This window comes from Microcaecilia unicolor, chromosome 5, assembly GCF_901765095.1.
Source record: "Microcaecilia unicolor chromosome 5, aMicUni1.1, whole genome shotgun sequence".
NCBI classification, from domain to species: domain Eukaryota; kingdom Metazoa; phylum Chordata; class Amphibia; order Gymnophiona; family Siphonopidae; genus Microcaecilia; species Microcaecilia unicolor.
Window position 1 is genome coordinate 214,597,384 of NC_044035.1, and position 20,099 is coordinate 214,617,482.

Here is a 20,099-nt window from a genome sequence, read left to right on the forward strand (position 1 = left end):
CTAATACCTCCCTATACCTTCCCCTCCTTGTACTCCACCATCATAGGCCTGGCTTAATATGATGTTCCTTCCCTGCTAAAGCTTCACAGAAATGGTGAGTTGCTGTCTTCATACAGATGCTGAAACATCATGGTATGCTACTGCCTCAGTGCAAGGGTCACATAGGATTTTATATACCAGGCCATGTCTGGGTTCTGGCACTGAATATCGGTATATGTGATCTCCCAGAAGTTAACTGGTCACTGGATGATTTTCAGACCAGTGCCTGGTTAATTTGATAAAGGTAGGACAGCCTTTTTGCTATCTTAACTTTATCTGCTTACTTAGCCAGTTAGTAGACTGAATATCATCACTAACCAGTTCAGTTCTGGCTCCACCCAAGCGCTACCTGGACTACCCTAGTACTAGTCAGACAGTGCCTACTTAACTGCCAAGAATATTTCCAGATGGTTAACTGAGCCCCGCTTGTTCCTGCCTCCAGCCCTGCTAGCCCCAGCCTTCCAGCCTGGCCTTTTTCTGCTTCCAGCCCTGCCCGTTCCAGTGTTCTGCCTTCCTCCTTTCCTGCCCTGTCCTGTTCCTGAGGTCCAGCCCATCTGTCCCCCTCTGTCCTGGTCCAGTGTGTCTTCCTGTCTTACTTCTACCCAAGGGCTCTTTAAGAGCCAACCTCCTGACGGGCCCAGTCCCTGTCTGGGTACCAGGCACCCTGTTCTCCTTTACCCAAGGGCTTTTTTAAGAGCCAATCTCCTGACGGGCCCAGTTCTCTATGGGTACTGGGCACCGGCCAGTTTTGGAATCCTAGTTCTGGTGACTGCGGCTACCAATGACAACCTGCACTGCACTAGTGCTGCACAGATAGTGTTTTTCCCAAGTGCCCCCAAGGGCTGTTTTAAGAGCCAGCCTCTAGACTGTTCCAGTTGTGTTCCAGCAAATTTTCGAGGTGCTGCCTAGTCCTACGCTTCAGCTAGTCTGAGTCAGTTCCTGCCTTTTCTCCAGCTTTCTGGACTCTGCCAGGCGGTCCTATCAGCAACCGTTGAAGGGGAACTGTGCTGTGCTTATGCTACACAGGAAGAGCCAACCTTATCACAGTTCAAGGGCTCATCTTCCCCAACCGTGACAAAGTGTTTACATTATTCAGGAGCATATTGGCATTTGGGGGCTATGGAGGTTGTTTTTGAAGCATTGCCATGTGTAAATAGCTGCATTTACATGTGTAGATCATGTGGAAATAGCAATTTCAGTACGCTGCTATTTTATATATGGAGATCTACATATGGGAATTGTGGGAGTGAAGTTCTGGCATGGGTTAAGCAGACCAAAAATCTACATTGTGTACTGTCCATTTTACAATGGGCATTTATATATATTGGAAAAAATTTTCCCCATTGGTTTTTACATCAGCTGAGAGGCATTCACAGATTTTTAAAAACTGCGCTTTTGTACTAGGCTTTTATATGAAGAATTAAGGAAGTAATTTTCCTTAATCTCCCATAGTTTATTTCCACCTACAAAATGAAAAAGAACAAAAATTGTAATTTCACAGTTAATTGGCTGCAATAATATGTATAAATTCGTAAAATGGGCTGGCTGCACATGGAAACAGTGCACTTATATGTAGAAGTTATGGAACTGGTACTTTCACATGGAAGCTGCTGTGTTGGCGCAGCTCATTTTTTCCATGTGTATGTTTGTAAAATCTGCTCCCACTGTGTATGCCATTGAATACACATGCACTCCTGCATGTCCTTATATGTGTTTTATGAAAGGCTCCACATTCAGCAGAGCCGTTTCTAAAATATCACAGGAATTAAGCAAATCCTGACCTGGATGTCTTAATTCCGATCTCAGCATTCTTTGTCAGGGTGGCTGAGAGACAGAGCTGGGCCCGGGGCAGGGCTACTACAGTTGTAGCCACCACTGCTGCCCCCCCCCTACTCTCCCCCCCCCCCCCCACTCGGTCAGCTGCGGTCCCCCCACCCCTTACCTTCCTGTATCTGTCACTGTCCTGCTCCTGTGTGCCGGGACCCAGGTTATTGTATTAATGCAATCACCTGGGTCCCGATACACAAGAACAGAAGAGAGACAAACCCTGGAACTAGGCCCCCCTTAGAGGCCAGGCCCGGGAAACCTCCCCCCCACCTCCTCTCAGTGGCCCTGTTCTATAATGTAGTGGCATGGTGGAGTAGCCTAATGGTTAGTGCAGTGGCCTGAGAACCAGAGGAATCGGATTTGATTCCCACGGCAGCTCCTTGTGACTCTGGGCAAGTCACTTAACATTTCATTGCCCCAGGTACAAAATAAGTACCTGTATATAATCTGTAAAACGCTTTGATTGTAACTATAGAAAGGTGGTATATCAAATCCTATTCCCTTCTAACTTTCTGCATTCAGTTCAAACAGTTGCAACTAGGGGACAAAATGGACCTTGCATCATACTTGTTGAAGCCAATCCAGCGTATGAGTAAATACGCCTTGCTCTTAAAGGATCTGATCAAAGAATGCAGCGAAGTGCAAGAGCAGGAACTGAGCTCCCTCCGAGCTGCTGGTGAAATGGTAAAATTTCAGCTTCGCCATGGAAATGACCTACTAGCCATGGACACAATCCGAGACTGTGATGTAAGTACAGTATCCCTATCCAGACCTTAGCCAGGGTTAGAATGGGGATATTCCCATTGGGGTACTAACCAAGATATTAAACTATTTTCTAAAGTGATATGAAGAAATTGAGGGGTCATATTACTAATCTGTGGTAAAAGGGGGGGGCCTGTGCTGGCGTCAGTGCATGTTTTTGACACACGCTGAGACCCTTTTACCGCAGCGGGTAAAAAGCTGTATTTCTTTCTGGGAAAGAAATGGCCATGTGGTAAGTGATCACCAATGGAGCAATAGGCAGTCAAATCTATCCACTATCATATAATCATAGACTCCTACATAGACATTGATAACATCAAATACGAATTATATTTGAATTATAGAGGAAAAGCCTCAATCCTGGCGTGTGCTCCATTTTCTTGAACCATGTAGATGTATATACATACAATTCTTCAAATCTTCAATTTGAGGGACGTCTATTTAAACAAAAAACTGGAGTGGCCATGGGCGTTACAATCGCCCCTTCGGTAGCTAATTTAGTTGTTGCCAGATTTGAAGAATTGTAAGCGTCAATACATGATATATTTTCTGACAGATACAGTTGATTGACCCACGGACCCTGAGGAAGAAGGCGAAACTTGGGCCGAGTCGGGCCGTGGATGGGGTTCAGATGACTGTATTCCGTTTGTGAGACTGCTCAGAATTTTTTCCAGCAGCAAGCTAAGTACCCATGAAGTTGAGATTTGATTAAAATTGGAAAATAGAAGTGGGTTTTTGAGCCAGTGATGATCGGGCGGTGCTCCCTAACGTTTCACAACACAAGGAGCACACGCCAGGATTGAGGCTTTTCCTCTATAATTCAAATATAATTCGTATTTGACGTTATCAATTTCTATGTAGGAGTCTATGATTATATGCATGTGGTAAGTGAACCAGTTGCTGCACGGCCATTTTTTTTTTGGGGGGGGGGGGGGGGCACTTACCTCCACCCATTGAGGTGGCAGTAAGGGCTCCTGTGCTAACCCGGTGGTAACCGCTGCTCGATTACTGCAGGGTGAGCACCGGCACTACAAAAATAGAAAATATTTTTGTAGTGCTGGAAATGGTGCGTGCTGGGGGTGGGAATTATCACCAGGCTCCTGCGGTAGCCTAGCGGTAGTTCTGGATTAGCGCACGCCAACCCTTTAGTAAAAAGGGATAGAACAGTATCATGCAGCGTACCTTAAGATCTCTTAGTGCATGGCTTTGATGTTATCACATTGCCAAAATCACAACATTACAAGCACAGTTTATAACACAATTCTCTAATTTCTTCATATTTTAAGGAGTTTAACCGGGCAGGAGAGGCTCCTGCCCGGTTAAACCCTACTGAGCTGGCTGGCCACCCGTATTCAGTAACATTTAACCAGGTAGTGCTGCTGAGTACGGACTCTAACTGGCCAATGCAAAATCGGCTAGGTTAGGGGTGGTCAGGGGCGGAGATTGGGCAGAGCTGCTACTTAGCCTGTTAACAGCAATATTCAGTTCACTAACTGGCTAAGTAAGCAGATAAAGTTAAGCTAGCTGTTCAGACTATCCACTCAGTTAACTAAGCAATAGTCTGAATATTGGCTGGTACATGGTTAATTTCAGGGTTGCCACACTAACCTGGATACTCAGTACCGGAGGCCGGAAATGCCCCGGCATTGAACATCCAGGGTTAATTCAACCAGCAGTTGTAAGTGGCTTACAAGCTACTTACCGCACTGGCTGACTATTGGGCCCTACATGCTTTCCATTTTTTTTCAATCCCACATGTCTGATTTACAGACAGATGATCAAAAGCAAACATGGGCAGTATATGCCAATAGCGCCATACTAGTGCCCATGTTTGCTCCCTCCCAATGATCAGAGCCAGAGCCAGTGTTCTGCTTGGTCAAAAGTCAAGTCTTGTCAGTGGATTGCAGCTGATCTAGATATGCTGTTAAGTCCTCTGGGGAGTCAAAATATTGGATGAAGTTATTGCATGTGACCATCATCCGTGACAGGTATTATAACCCGAATCGGGCTCCCATCGATTTCAAATGTGCATGAAGTTCCAGGAAGGATTTGCGTTTCCTGGCAGTCGTCTTTGCTAAATCAGGGACTATCAGTATTTTCTTACCTTCAGCAGAAAGAGGCATGCTAGTATGGGTAGCGGTGAGGATCTGTAAAGTGTGCTGAAATCTCAGTAATTTTGCTCCAGTAGGCCTCGGGTGAGGCTGATTTTGCTTCAAGTGAGATGATGTGCGATGAGCACTTTCAAATTCTATAGGCAGATAGAATGTGACTTTCAGTAAAGCAGGCAACTGTTTTGAGAAATTATATTAGGTTTGTACCTTCAAGTCCTTCTGGTAAACCTAGAATTCTCACGTTGTGTCTTGATCTGTTGGATAAATCTTTTATATTAAGTTCCAGTTTCTTGATATGCTTGGCGGAGGAATCATCAAGTCGCGTGAGCTGCAGAGCAGTATGGTCTGCTCTTTTTTCTAGCTCAATGCAAATCTGAAAGGCTGGAAAGCATTGAGAGATGCAAGATTTTCTTTGGTAGTTTGGAAATGTGTGGAAGATAGTTCTCGGAGCACACAAAGTTCTTCAAGCATGGCTTCCGTCAAAGTTGAAGAGAGTTTCTCTGGTGGAATATTTTCAGGAGTAGACACTTGCATATTTATGGTATCTGATTTCATATGCTTACTCGCTGACATATCCACAAAAAGCTATTGCTGAATTGAGAGTGATTAACAAAGATTGTCTGTATGAGTACGATAGTCTTGTTTGCATGGGAGGAGAAGTTGAGTCAGTCATCCATTTTCGTTTCTAGCTCGCTAGAATAGGTTTTATTTTTTATGCTTCAGCCCTTCTTATGACTTTTTTGTACTTGATTTTTACATGTTTTGTGTACCATTATTAGTTTTCTTTTTGTATTCTTTTCCTCATGTATATATATATATTTATTATTATTAAGAATATAGGCAGGGAGTACATGACAGAATACAATACGCCACCAAGAACATCACTACGTCTTGCCCATGAAGAACTTTCCAAGAAACAAAAGATCCCTCCGACCCATACATAACAACGTACGCAAATACAACTTCAAAACTTTTGAGGTTTTCAAAATAATAAAAGTATAACTTCCCCAACTCCCTCCCACCCCTCCGCCTCCCTCAATATACCAATGAGACCAGCCAAATGTTTATCTAAGGGATACCAGAGTCCAGCCAAACAAGTAACAGAACAGTGCAAAATAAATTATGGCTCCCAAATAGATTCCCAAACATGCCTCCGATGTCTACGCTCTGCCAAAAGACGTTCCATCTCACAAATATACCACAATTTATTAAGCCACTTCATAATTGGGGGGACAGATTGTTGCTCTCAATGAGCAGCAACCACCACCTCAGCCACGCCCATAGCGTGGTGGACAAGTGTGGTTTGAGAAAGGGTTAAGCCCGGTACCTTTTTGGGAAAAAGGAAATAAACTGGGGCCCACGGAATAGCATGCCCCACCCACTTCTGTAATTGGTAGGAAATGGCTTTCCAAAAAGCACGAATTTTAACACAAGACCACCACACATGTCCCATTGTTCCCAATTCGCCACATCCCCTCCAACATTTGCCTGACAAGGCCGGGTAAACAGGGCCGTGCCTAGGGTCTCTGGTGCCCCCCTGCAGACTGTCAGTTGGCGCCCCCCCCCCCCCCCCCCCCCCGTGTGGCACAAGATGGCAAGGCTTACAAGCCTTTCTTGCAAAATACTTGATCGCAAATAATTTTTTATGATTTTTAACCGTGAAAATGATCGCTCACCACTTGCCACACTGACAGGAATTGTCAGCAATATTCTTAGAAAACAAATTGCTATACATTGCAAAATAAGAAAGCAGATGTAAATTCTCAAAGTGGACATATTCCAAACACTAAAATGAAAATAAAATGATTTTTTCTACCTTTGTTGTCTGGTGACTTTTTTTTTTTCTATCCATATTGGTCCGAGTCTCTGATTCTGCTGCTCTCTATCTGTTCTCTTAACTCCGTTTTCAGGGCTTCCTTTCCATTTATTTCTTTACTTTCCTCCTTTCTTCTTCATTTCTTGCCCTACATCCATAAGTAAAAGCTGTGTCCTCCTCTGTGGAATTGACTGGAGGAGGTATAATGTGGATCCAGCTTTTGCCTATTTTCTCCATCCATGTGCAGTTTTTCTCCTCTCTTCCCTTTCCCTCATCTCCATTCATGTGCATCTTCTTCTTTTTTCTTTCCTCACCTCCATCCATGTCCAGCACTTCTCCTCTCTCATCCCCTCCATCCATGTTCAGCATTTCTCCTCTCTCGTCCCTCCCCTGTATCCATATAAAGCAATAATTCTCTCTCCCATCTCCTCCATCCAAGACCAGCATTTCTCCTCTCTCCCTGCCATCTCCTCCATCCATCCATGTCCAGAGAAGCTCTCTTCCCTGCCCTCTCCTCTCATCCATGTCCAGCGATTCTCCTCTCTCCCCTGCCCTCCCCTCTCATCCATGTCCAACGATTCTCCTCTCTCCCCTGCCCTTCATGTCCAGCAAATCTCTCTTCGCTGACCTCCCCTCCCCTCCATGTCCAGTATGTCTCCTCTGCCCCCTGCCCTCCCCTCTCATCCATGTCCAGCAATTCTCTCTTCCCTGCCCTCCTCTCCCCTCCCCTCCAAGTCCAGCATGGAGAAGGGAGGGCAGGGGAGGGAGGCGACATGCTGGACATGGAGGGGAGAGCAGGGGAGAGAGAATTGCTGGACATGGAGGGGAGGGCAGGGGAGAGAGGAGAATCGCGACTTTGGGTAAAAGATTTTGGTGCATGAGAGCAGGAACAGAAGGGAGCGGGCAAGTGAGCCGGACCACAGAAAAAAGGTGCTGGTACGCTGTACCGGCGCGTACTGGCCCAAAAATGCACTGTATGTATCCCTCATTGATAAGTCTATGACTCTAAAGTTTAGCAATTTCATTAAAGCAAAATGTATTTTCACATATCACAGACTCTTTCTATCAAAGGAGAATGTTTTTTATAAAAACAAACACAGAAAAAGCACTGACTCTAAAGTTTAGCAATTTCATTAAAGCAAAACGTATTTTCACATATCACAAACTCTTCCTATCCAAGCAGAATGTTTTATATGTATTTATTTATTGCATTTGTATCCCACATTTCCCCACCTCTTTGCAGGCTCAATGTGGCTTACAATACATCATGAATGGTGGAGATATATAAGAAATAAACATTTAGTAATTACACACAACTTACCAGCGCTTCAACACAGCTAAACTTCCTCTTTGAACGTACTGTTTGAACCACCAGCCAATGAAATGGCTTTTAGCTGTAGATATCCCATGTTACCTGATAATTATGCACACATCATTGCAGTCATGCCCTCCTCTCAGTGTACATGCTCAGAAAAAAACCCCAAAAACTTTGAACCACTTACAGATTTTAACAAACAATTGCACTATTTATTTTTTATTTCTCCCCAGTCTCACTTGCACACCTCCCTCCAAGCCTGTTCTCTTTAATTTGAATGTTGTTCAAGCTCACCCTGAATGAGGAGTTCTTCCCACACCAAAGACATATATAGCACTGGTTGTACTCTTTGAAGCAACTTTAGCAGAGCGTGTCTGCCTCAGTTAGCACTGCTGGGCTGCCTTCACTTCCTGACGCAGAGAGGGAAGGGCAGGGGAGAGAGGAGAATCACAACTTCAGGTAAAAGATTTTGCAAGTGATCGGACCTGGGCGGCGCCCTCCAGAGGTCGACGCCCCCTGTGGTGCTTACCCCGCTTACCATGTTGGCACGGCCCTGCGGGTAAATGTGTCGAAGCCAGGCAGGCATTAGATACCAGCGGAATAATACTTTTACTGCATTTTCCTGAAAGGGCACATAGAGAGACACCTTCGCAGCTGCCTCCTCCAAGACCCCCCACTCATCATCCCTAAGCTCCACCCCTAGCTCCCATTGCCAGTTCTGTCTATGAGGAGTATAAATAGGAGACTGTGAGCAAATGTACATATAAAGGCAAGTAATCAAGCCCCTAGTGGTCTTAGAGTCTTCACAAAGGTCTTCTATGAAGGTATTCTCTCTTGCAACTGCTGAACGTATAGAGGGCACATTAAGAAAATGAGAAATCTGGAAATAAGCAAATCTATCCAATGAAGTAAAGGGATACTTATCCCCAAAGAGGAAAAGTTCTTTAAGGATGTTTGTCAAACAATTGCCCCCAGGTCCGAAGACCTGCAGTGTACCAACGGGTGAGTACTCCCTGGGTTGTCCCTGGCGGAAAAAGAGGATTATAAGCTATAGGAGTAAGATGTGACAAACATTATGCTTATGTGAGAAGAACCCATCCCCGTAATAGAAGGTAGTATGTACCGAAGGACACAGCCCCACTCCCAAAGATCTATGTTTACGAGGGAGCCACATGAGAGTTACTAGCAGCCGCAATCCCACTGAAAATTTTTCCAGCTGAATCCATAACTTATCGGGATGAGCATGATACTACTCTAGTGCCACCCGCTGTTACGTCTGTGCTTTCCTCGCCCTCTGGTGGCCAGAACGGGTGGCTGCTATGGACCATCACCTGTTCCAGATTTTAGCTGAGTCCGGTCCGGATCTTCCAGGCTGCCAGGTTTGCTTGTGTTGTTTGAGCCTGCACAGCACCCGTAGCTGCCTGGTGATTGCAGCAGCTGAGTCTCAACTGCTTCTGGGCTATTAGCCATCTTGGAACATTTCTGCTTGCCTTTGCATCGTCTAAGGCCCTGGTATGTTGGGGTGCTGGTGCACTTCTGCTGAGTCCAGTTCTAGTTTGGTTTCCTGCCTTGATTCTTGTCTGTTCTTGCTAGTCTGTGGATAGTTAAATTAGATTGTTGTTTGTTTGCTTGTCTTGTCTTGTCTCTGGGTTATAGTTTTGTGTGTAGTCCTGGTCTGTTTGTATCTTAGTGGCTGCTCTGCAGCTTTTAGTTTTGTGTCTTGTTAGTCAGTGTTTTGCTCCCTGTTTTAGTGGCTGTTTACAGCTTTCAGTCTGTCCTTTATTTTACCCTTTCCTTGCCCTGCTGTCCCTGTATGCTCCTTTCCCTCTGACCCTCAGTCCCTGTTCAGTCTGATTGGGATCCTGTTCCTGCCCTGTCCTACAAGTCCTGCTGGCCACCTGAAGCCAAGGGCTCAACTTCGTGAAAAGTGGCCAGGTGCAGGTGAAGCCTAACTGTTCATTAAGCTCTGCCTTGTCTCCAGTGTGGGGGTGGTTTTGCCTGCCACTGCCGCTCCTCGGCAGTGGCCCAAGGGCTCACAAACCAGTTTCCAGCTTTGAAAACGTGACACCCACGTAGCATGATAGTACAAATAGATATTAGGGACCCCCAGTCACCCTTTCCTCTTACTTAATAAAGGAATGAACGAGGCAATCAAGGGTGTTACCCGCCCAAAATGAACTTTGTAAAGCGAGCTTGTAGTTTAGATAAAAATCCCCGAGATTGCTTCAAAGGGAGCATCTGGAATAGGTAAAGCAGACGCGGTAAGATATTCATTTTAATTGTCGCAATCCTACCAAACCATGGAAGGGTCAAATCCTCCAATCTATCCAAATCCTCAGTAATAACTCTAAGCAATCTTGAATAGTTGGCAGAAAATAAATCATTGAAGCACGAAGTCAACAGTACAACTAAGTACCGGATTCCCTTCACAGCCCACCGAAAAGAGAAGGATGTCTGCAGCAATTCTACTAAACCCAGGGGCAGAGTGACATTTAAAGCCTCTGACTTACACATATTAATCTTAAACCCTGAAACAGCAGAGTAATCACTAATGGCCTTCAGAAGATTAGGGAGAGATGTTAATGGCCGGATCAGTGATAATAAAACATCATCAGCAAATATCGCCTACTTGTGTTCTCTGCCAGCAAAGCTAACACCAGAACTATCCGGGTTTGAACGCACCTTAAGTGCAAAAGACTCCATAACCAACGCAAAGAGCATAGGTGACAAGGGACAAAGAATGGGAAAAAAGAAGAATTGCTACCATTTATCCGAACACATGCCTTAGGAGACTGATATAGAGCTTATGTCCAGGCAAGAAACGAAGGACCTATCCCAAAACCCTTCATTGCCTGGTACATAAAAGGCCCAGACTATATCTAAATATGGACCTGAGTCTAAGTTGGTGTCCAGATATTCAGTCAGAGCTTGTTTGTATCCCCTCACCACCTCAGCATCCTGAAGCAGGCTGATGTTTAACGTCCATTGCTTATCCCCCCAGCCTCCTCCCGAAGGGAAGGCAGATACCCAAAAGGGGGGTGATCCGATAGCGTAATATTACCTCTGGCCCCTGTTCCACTAGCTTAGTAGCCAAAAAAATATAATCGATGCGTGAATAAGAATCATGCATAGATGAGTAATATGTGTAATCCTGGATCCGCGGGTGAGAAAGGCGCCATATATCCAAAGAGACCAAGGAGTATATGAGTGAGCTCAAAGCCCCAGATATTTTAGTATCTCCAGCCGTAAAGCCCTTCGAGCGGTCAAGATCAGAATCCACAACCGCATTGAAATCTTTACCCATGATCAAGGGCCCCTATATAAAGGGCGATAATGAATCTCGTACCCAGGCATAAAACGCCTCCTGATGTTCGTTAGGTGCGTATATACACACCAAAATTATATCTAAAGAATCAGTTATAATGTGCAAAAATAGAAACCTCCCACCCGGATCCCGTTTAAGTTTAACGACTTGAGTTGGCAACAAAGAATGGATTAGTATAGCCACTCCCCTTCTACTAGATGAGTCAACTGAGGAAGCAAAACAAATTATAGGATAGCTGGGATGAGAGAGAGGCCCCTCATGTGCCCGGTGAAGGTGAGTCTCCTGTAAAAATGTAAAAAGACTATGTGCGGTTTCTGTTGGGACAATTCTTTAAAAAGTTTTTGACGTTTCTAAGGCATGTTAAGGCCTTTAACATTGTAAGACAAAACTTTTAGGTCAGCAGTCATTAAAAAGATTTCGGGAGATAATCAAAATCATACTGAAAAACATTTCAAAACATCTGTTCATTAAACAGAGGTATCCCCTAAATTGGAACATAAGTAATTCAAAATCACCACCCTCCCCCCGTCCAAAACTCAAACAACACCCTAACCCCCCCTCCCATCCCCCCACACTAACTTCACCAGACAGAAGACAAAGATCTCCTGAATGGGATTTCAAGGAAGTGAATCCATACATTCCAGACAACCCCAACCCACCTCCCCCCTCCTCAGCCCCCACATCCATCTCCATATACACAATCTGACAGTCTGCTTTCCTTATATAATCATGCACTCCTGTCCAAAACCTCCAGCCCCAACTGCCTCTCAAAACAGCACCCATAAAATAACATCATATCTTACCCTCAAGCTACCCCCCCCTTTACACAGCATATCATCCCCTCATCCAACCCCTTCTCTTCCCCCCCTAAACTACCCACTTCCCTTTACACAGTTTGTAAACCCTTGTACCCAGTACACCTATTCCAACATACACGTTAAACACATACACTCATCTCACATACACATTCAAAGCGTATGAGCCACATTTTATAAGAAACCCCCCTCCCACTCCATACTCATGCAAGAAGTAATATGGCCCGAAGAGCCAACGTAGTGTCAGAATCACAGCCAACTCCCCGAGGCACCAGCCTTCTGCCTCTGAGATGGCGCAGGAACCCGCTGCCATCTATGAAACTTGGCCTTAGTCGCTGAGGCCAGCGTAGTCTGGGGTGTTGATGAAGTGACCAGACCTGCAGAATTTTTTCCATGCTCCAGCCAAAGATTGAACAATGTATCTTTTACCCTGCAACACAAAAGTCAAAGAGAACGGGAAGCCCCACATGTACTGGATCTGTTCCTTATTCAAAATATCTAGGGCTGGCTTCATCAGTCTCCTCTGCTGCAGTGTAAATTGAAAAATATCCTGAACAGCAACTCTGGAAACATTATAATCCAAAGCATGTTTCTGAGGAGCGCAAGTGAGCACTAATTCTTTATCAGTAACTTTGAGAAAGCAAGCAATCATATCCCGTGGTCTTCCATCCGCACGCTGAGCCAGTGAACGGTGAGCTCTTTCCAGCTCTATAGGCACATCGCCTGGTTCAGAGTCCAGCAAAGTGGTGCACAGAGATCTTACAATAGCCGGAACACCTTCCGTTGCTCCCCCCTCCGGTACTCCCCGAAAGTGGAGATTTTTCCTACGACCTCTATTCTCTAGGTCATCCATCTTGTAAGTTATCTCATCATATTTACACTCTAACTCTTGAATGTGTGCTGTCTGGGTCGAGAGCGATTCAGAATGCTCGTCCAGCTTGAGTTCAATATCTTCAACCCTCCCCCCAGCTCTCGCAAGTCAGAGCTAAGCGTGGCAATCTTGTCCAGTATTTCTTCCTTAGAGGATTTAATGTCCGCTTGAATGCCTGACAAAAGCTTCCTAAGTTCAATAGAAATACCTCTCTTAGCAAGGAGCTGCCGCATTTCCGCCAATGACAAAGCCAAATCAGAGTCTGAAGGGGACACATGCGCTTTTCCCCGCAAACAGAGGATTTACTCATTGCTGCTACGTAACCACCGATCCACCGCTTAAGAATAAAAGCTTTATTAGTGCCGATGTCCAGAGATATTGCCAATTGCAAGGAGCCGGGAGGAGGAGCAACAAGGCTAGGCTGCCATTTTGTGCAGTGATGTCACTTTCCTCCTCCTCGCATGGCCTGTGTTGAGTCAAGTCTAGATCTGTCTGGAATTGAGTCAAGTCTGGATTTATCTGGAACTGTGGATTTTTATCAAGTTCTGCTGAGGACTGTGGTTTATTTAATAAAGACACTTTGCATCATCATTTGTGTCATCCTGCTGCTTTATCACCTCCACCCCTGTGGTTCTCTGTAACTCAGCCATTCACCCACTTTGGTCAGTTAATAAGTCCCTGGCCTTAGCCATGGGGAGGGGGGAGTGGAAGGGTGGCAAAGATGACTGGGGAAGACAATGACAACCACCCCACTGTAACACAATTGGCATCCCCTATAAGTCATTTACGGATTTGGTATTTGCATTTAGGGTACAACCTTCACCTTTACTACCTAGGATATTTTTGAACCAGTAATATACGGTGAACCAGAGATGAATAGAATATCTTGTGGGTTTAAGGGGTCAGTTTTGGTCAAAATCTGAATATCATCTGAATAGATGAATGGAGTTAATTCCAAAGTCTGAATCAAACAGGGAAATGGGGCCATCAAAATATTAAATAAGATAGGTGCTAAAATTAATCCCTGGGGACCTCACAGCAAAATGACAAAGTTGCTGAGAGTCTGTTCTGCCATTGTACTGCACAGAGCCTATTATTTAAATAGGAGCAGACCTGATCTAGGAATGTTTCAGATAGACTGATGTCTGATATTCTGCTAAGTAGTATAGTATGATCTACTAGATTGAACACTACTTCATTAAATTAGTCTGAATGAAAATTATCATTCCTAGAAGAGCTGTTTTTGGCTGTGTGTTTTTGCGGAAAACTGATTTGATGTGGATGTAGTATGTCTTCTCCATAAAGTCTAAAAGTGAGTGGCCACTATGGCGCTATGCACTTGGAAGGCAAAAGGTAGATTAGATATTGGACGGTAGTTTGATGCTAATGGTACTGAATGGCCTTTGACCTCCTGCTTCACAACATACCTGGACCATATGCTGAAACCATTTCATTTATATCCTACATGTAATATTGGAGACGGTATGCATTGTAGGGACCAATGTTCCTGCCTTTTCTATTTAAGTTGCTTCTTCCATAGCATTTAAGAAAATGCCACTGTTTTTATTTTTGCAGGTGAACTTAAAGGAACAGGGACAGCTGGTACGGCAGGACGAATTCACAGTTTGGTTAGGACGCAAGAAATGTCAGCGCCATGTGTTCTTATTTGAGGATCTCATTCTGTTCAGTAAACCTAAGAAGGTTGAAGGAGGATACGATGCTTTTATATACAAGAGATCATTTAAAGTAAGTCTGCTAATCTAAGGAAATTATGGAGAGCATGGACCTATTTAAAGTTAGAACAAAGGCCTGAAGAACCAGGGGAAAACTGAACTACCCTGAAAAGCCAAAATACATTCACTGTTGAGCATGTAAATATGATAAGCCAAAAACAAACTGATTTCTTTGAATAAATCCCCATGATATAATTCTTGACTAAAATTAATAAGTACTGTGTTCTGACTTAACATATCTTCCATTTATCTAGAGATACTGTGGCTGATATTTAGACCGTGGGAGTTAGACCAACTAACTCCCGCAGCCCAGATATTGAATGTTGGGCTGTTTCCGGTGACTGGCATTGACTATCCGGTTTATTTTAGGCCGGTTTGAAGATAACTGGCTAAGTCAATATTCAGACTTAGCCGGTTATCTTCCAAGCAGCCAAAAATATACCAAGTTTTCAAGCAGCCAAATATGGCTGCTAAGCCCAGTTTAAAGATTAGCAGATAACCGGTTATATCGCATGATATAACTGGCTAGCTGCTAACCAGCAATATTCAGTGGAGGATAGCCAGTTATCCCTGCTGAATATCTTCGGATAGTGAGTTAAGTGCTATTTAACTGGTCAGCAGCCATTCTGGCTTAGCAAACAAGGGACTGTGTTTGGACTTTTGCTACAGGCTTGAAAATGCATCCAAATGTTAAATGTCTTCCATATTAAGAAATACACAGTAACTACAGGACATCTGGTAAGTTAGCTTAGTTTTGACAAAAATTTGAGTTACTGTGTTCTGGCATTTCAGGGCAGTGAACACCTTGAAATACTTCACAGTAGAAAAAGAGAACATGTTAGAGTATATTTACCTGCAAAAGTGCTGGTATTCTATACATTTACACATGCAAATGGCATGTAAATGTGAGCACCTAGTTATAGAAGTACCCTTTTACTTCAAAGGTAAATTTTCAGTATTGAACCTAATTGACCATTCGGCTGATACTCAAAGTGATTTAAGCGAGCAGGAGCTGATATTCAGCCAGGGCCGCATAACTGTGTTATGTGGGCCCCATCTCAATATTAGTCAGGGCCTGCATAGGCTCCGGTGGCTAGCCCTGCAGAAATTAAGCCCCAATATTCAATGCTGGTGCCTGGAGATGGTTCTGCACCGAATATTGGGGGCTAATTTAGCCAACGACGGTTAGCATTTTAAAAAAATGCTGACTACCATCATCTGAATATTGGGAGGAATATTTTTTCAGCCTACACATACCTAGCTGTTTCTCGAACACAAGATACCCATGTACTTTGTATCTGAAGATCCACTTGTTATGTGGCTTAAAATATATATTAGGACTCATATTTTCAAAGCACTTCCCGCCCCCCCCCCCCCTCCGGTTTACTAAACCGAGTGACAATGCCAACACAGCCCATATAAAATGAATGAGCTATGTCAGCATTAGTGCATGGCACCTGCTAGCACAGCTTAGTAAACAGAGGATTTTAGACTTACAAAGTTGCTTGGAGGGGCATAATCGCACGGGGCGCCCAAGTTTTCCTGAGGACATCCTCGCAGGATGTCCCCGTGAAGGGCGAGGAAACCCGTATTATCGAAACAAGATGGGCGGCCATCTTTCGTTTTGATAATACGGGCGGGGATGCCCAAATCTCAACATTTAGGTCGACCTTAAAGATAGTCGTCCCCAATTTTCGGCAATAATGGAAACCGAGGACGCCCATCTCAGAAACGACCAAATCCAAGCCATTTGGTCATGGGAGGAGCCAGCATTCGTAGTGCACTGGTCCCCCTGACATGTCAGGACACCAACCGGGCACCCTAGGGGGCACTGCAGTGGACTTCAGAAAAAGCTCCCAGGTGCATAGCTGCCTTACCTTGTGTGCTGAGCCCCCCAAAACCCACTCCCCACAACTGTACACCACTACCATAGCCCTTAGGGATGAAGGGGGCACCTATATGTGGGTACAGTGGGTTTCTGGTGGGTTTTGGAGGGCTCACATTTACCACCACAAGTAACAGGTGGGGGGGGGGGGATGGGCCTGGGTCTGCCTGCCTGAAGTGCACTGCAGTACCCACTAAAACTGCTCCAGGGACCTGCATACTGCTGTCATGGAGCTGGGTATGATATTTGAGGCTGGAAAAAATATTTTTTTTAAAAAAATTTTTTGAGGGTGGGAGGGGGTTAGTGACCACTGGGGAAGTAAGGGGAGGTCATCCCCGTTTCCCTCCGGTAGTCATCTGGTCATTTAGGGGCACATTTTGTGGCTTGATCGTAAAAAAAAAAGGACCAAGTAAAGTCGTCCAAGTGTTCGTCAGGGAAGCCCTTCTTTTTTCTATTATCGGCCGAGGACGCCCATGTGTTAAGCACACCCCAGTCCCGCCTTCGCTATGCTTCCGACACGCCCCCATGAAATTTGGTTGTCCCCGCAACGGAAAGCAGTTGAGGATGCCCAAAATCGGCTTTCAATTATGCCGGTTTGGGAGACCCTGGATGAAGGACACCCATCTCCCGATTTGTGTCGAAAGATGGGTGCCCTTCTCTTTCGAAAATAAGGCTGGTAGTAACCTGTGGAACTTTAAGTGCTTTGAAAATGAGCCCCCAGGTGAATTAAGTAATATTGAACTGATGGTTTAAAGTATGTACTCCAGCAGCACGCCAAATACAGGGCTAATTTTATAGTTGCACAAATATATAAATAGCATATACATATAGGTACAGACAAATTTTCAAAATGAAAGAACATGCTACCCCAAATAATGTAAACACATATATTTACTTCTGCTCTTTGACATGCAAAAACATCCTGGGCTAATTTATTATATGTGTGTATTATATAAAGTATGCACATAAATGGTAATGCCTCCCCAACCCTGTCCTTACTTCCACTCATTCTGGGTAAACTTATGCATATACATTTAGCCATATACTAGAAGCACAATTGTGTAAGAGCCTATTTCTGTGTGTAAAGCACTGTTTTGCACATGGAAATGCCTTTTAAAATTGTCTTCCAGGGCAATTTTGAAATTCTGTGGAAAGTTGCAGACCTGCAGTTAAATTGTAACTCATGGGACTGCTCTGCAGAGTTTCTGATTGGAAATAATAGACTGGCAACACTTTATACCTGCTTTTCAACAATCTGTGACTGAAACTAGTGGCGGAGATTATAAAATGGCTCAGCCTCTTGATCTGACCATTTTCACCACAGGCAAAGGTTCCCGTAGAGGGTGACTTACTTAAAATTTAGAAATCAGGTGAGAGCTTATTTTTTATGTTTATTGTATATTTTACAATAAATGTTTATTATATGTTTTATTTCTTTTTGGGTATCTTTTGATATTGTTTGTATGATATTGTCGCATCGGGTATCCTGCTGAAGGCAGTAGTGAGATGTGAATGTGTGGACTGAAGACCACGTTGCAGCATTGCAAATTTCTTCAATGGAGGCTGACTTTAAATGAGCCACTGACGCCGCCATTGCTCTAACATTGTTAGCCGTGACATGGCCCTCCAAAGTCAGCCCAGCTTGGGCATAAGTGAAGGAAATGCAATCTGCTAGCCAATTGGAGATTGTGTGTTTTCCGATGGCAACTCCCATCCTGTTGGGATCAAAAGAAACAAACAGCTGGGCGGACTGTCAATAGGGCTTTGTCCACTCCACGTAAAAGGCCAATGCTCTCTTACAGGGTGTGCAACTTGTCCTCACCAGGGCGGGTGTGTGGACGGGGAAAAAATGTTGGCAAGACTGTTGACTGGTTCAGATGGAACTCCGACACCACCTTCGGCAAGAACTTAGGATGAGTGCGGAGGACTGCTCTGATATGATGAAATTTAATATAAGGAGCATGAACTACCAGGGCTTGGAGCTCACTGACTCTACAAGCTGAAGTAACAGCCACCAAGAAAATGACCTTCCAGGTCAAGTACTTCAGATGGCAGGAATTCAGTGGCTCAAAAGGAGGTTTCATCAGCTGGGTGAGAATGACGTTGAGATCCCATGACACTGATGGAGGTTTGACAGGGGGCTTTGACAAAAGCGAACAACTAAAGCCTGTCCAGAGATAGGCTGACCTTCTACACGTTGATGGTAAGCACTGATTGCACTAAGATGAACTCTTACTGAGTTAGTCTTAAGACCAGACTCTGATAAGTGTAGAAGGTATTCAAGCAGGGTCCGTGTAGGACAAGAAAAAGGATCTAGGACCTTGCTGTCACACCAGACGGCAAACCTCCCCCATTTAAAAGAATAACTTTTTTGTGGAATCTTTCCTGGAAGCAAGCAAGACTCGGGAGACACCCTCTGAAAGGCCTAAAGAGGCAACTTCTAGGTTCTCAATATCCAGGCCGTGAGAGCCAGAGACTGGAGGTTGGGATGTAGAAGCGACCTGTCGTTCTGGGTGATGAGAGTCGGAAAACAGTCCAATCTCCACGGTTCTTCAGAGGACAAGTCCAGAAGAAGAGGAAACCAGATCTGACTGGGCCAGAAAGGCGCTATCAGAATCAAGGTTCCGCGGTATTGCCTGAGTTTCAGCAGAGTCCTCCCTACTAAAGGTATGGCAGGATACGCATACAGAAGGCCTGTCCCCCAATGTAGGAGAAAGGCTTCTGACGCTAGTCTGTCATGGGCCTGAAGCCTGGAACAGAATTGAGGGACCTTGTGATTGGTCTGAGTGGCAAAAAGATCCACCGAGGGGGTGCTCCACGCTCGGACGATCTTGCGGACAACGTCCATGTTCAGTGACCACTCGTGAGGCTGCATTTCCCTGCTCAACCTGTCGGCCAGACTGTTGTTTACGCCTGCCAGATACGTGGCTTGGAGAAGCATGCCATGCTGGTGTGCCCAAAGCCACATCCTGACGGCTTCCTGACACAGAGGGTGAGATCCGGTGCCCCCCTGCTTGTTGGTGTAATACATAGCAACCTGATTGTCTGTCTGAGTTAGGATGATTTGATTGGACAGCCAATCTCTGAAAGCCTTGAGAGTGTTCCAGATCGCTCATAATTCCAGGAGGTTGATCTGAAGACCTGTTTCCTGAAAAGACCAAACTCCTTGAGTGTGAAGCCCATCTACATGAGCTCCCCACCCCAGGAGGGATGCATCCGTCGTCAGCACTTTTTGTGAATAGCCTTGAAAAAGCTAAGTTTATTCATGCTAAGCTTGTAATGTTTAATTTTTCATTTTTGATTATGTTTTTCAAATTATTAGTTTTGTTGTGAATAGTTTTGTTTGAAAACAGGTGGGATATTATACCCTATGAATGAGACAAGATCACAGGCACAGGCACAGGCACAGAAAATCTCATGTAGATATCAGTGTCCTGGTGTTCAGACCTTGGCAAAGACCTTGGTTTCTGAGGGTATTTCCCACTAGTTAGCTATTGCTGTGCAATCTCTTTTCATATGACCCTTTGAGATTGTGTTTGGCTGTTTTTCAGGTTTTTTGTATTAGATTACCTTAGCAGGATTAACAGTCCATACTGTCTA

The 20,099-nt window shown here is 44.6% G+C and overlaps 1 protein-coding gene across 1 annotated transcript in view; it reads left to right on the forward strand.

The window, feature by feature from the left end:
• The window catches only part of PLEKHG4 (pleckstrin homology and RhoGEF domain containing G4), a 507,451-nt gene that overhangs the window by 350,809 nt on the left and 136,543 nt on the right, over nt 1-20,099 (forward strand). Inside the window, exons 17-18 of the mRNA XM_030205018.1 lie at nt 2,389-2,613; nt 14,457-14,627. Coding sequence (XP_030060878.1) covers nt 2,389-2,613; nt 14,457-14,627 — 396 coding nt within the window. The remainder of the gene's footprint in view (nt 1-2,388; nt 2,614-14,456; nt 14,628-20,099) is intronic.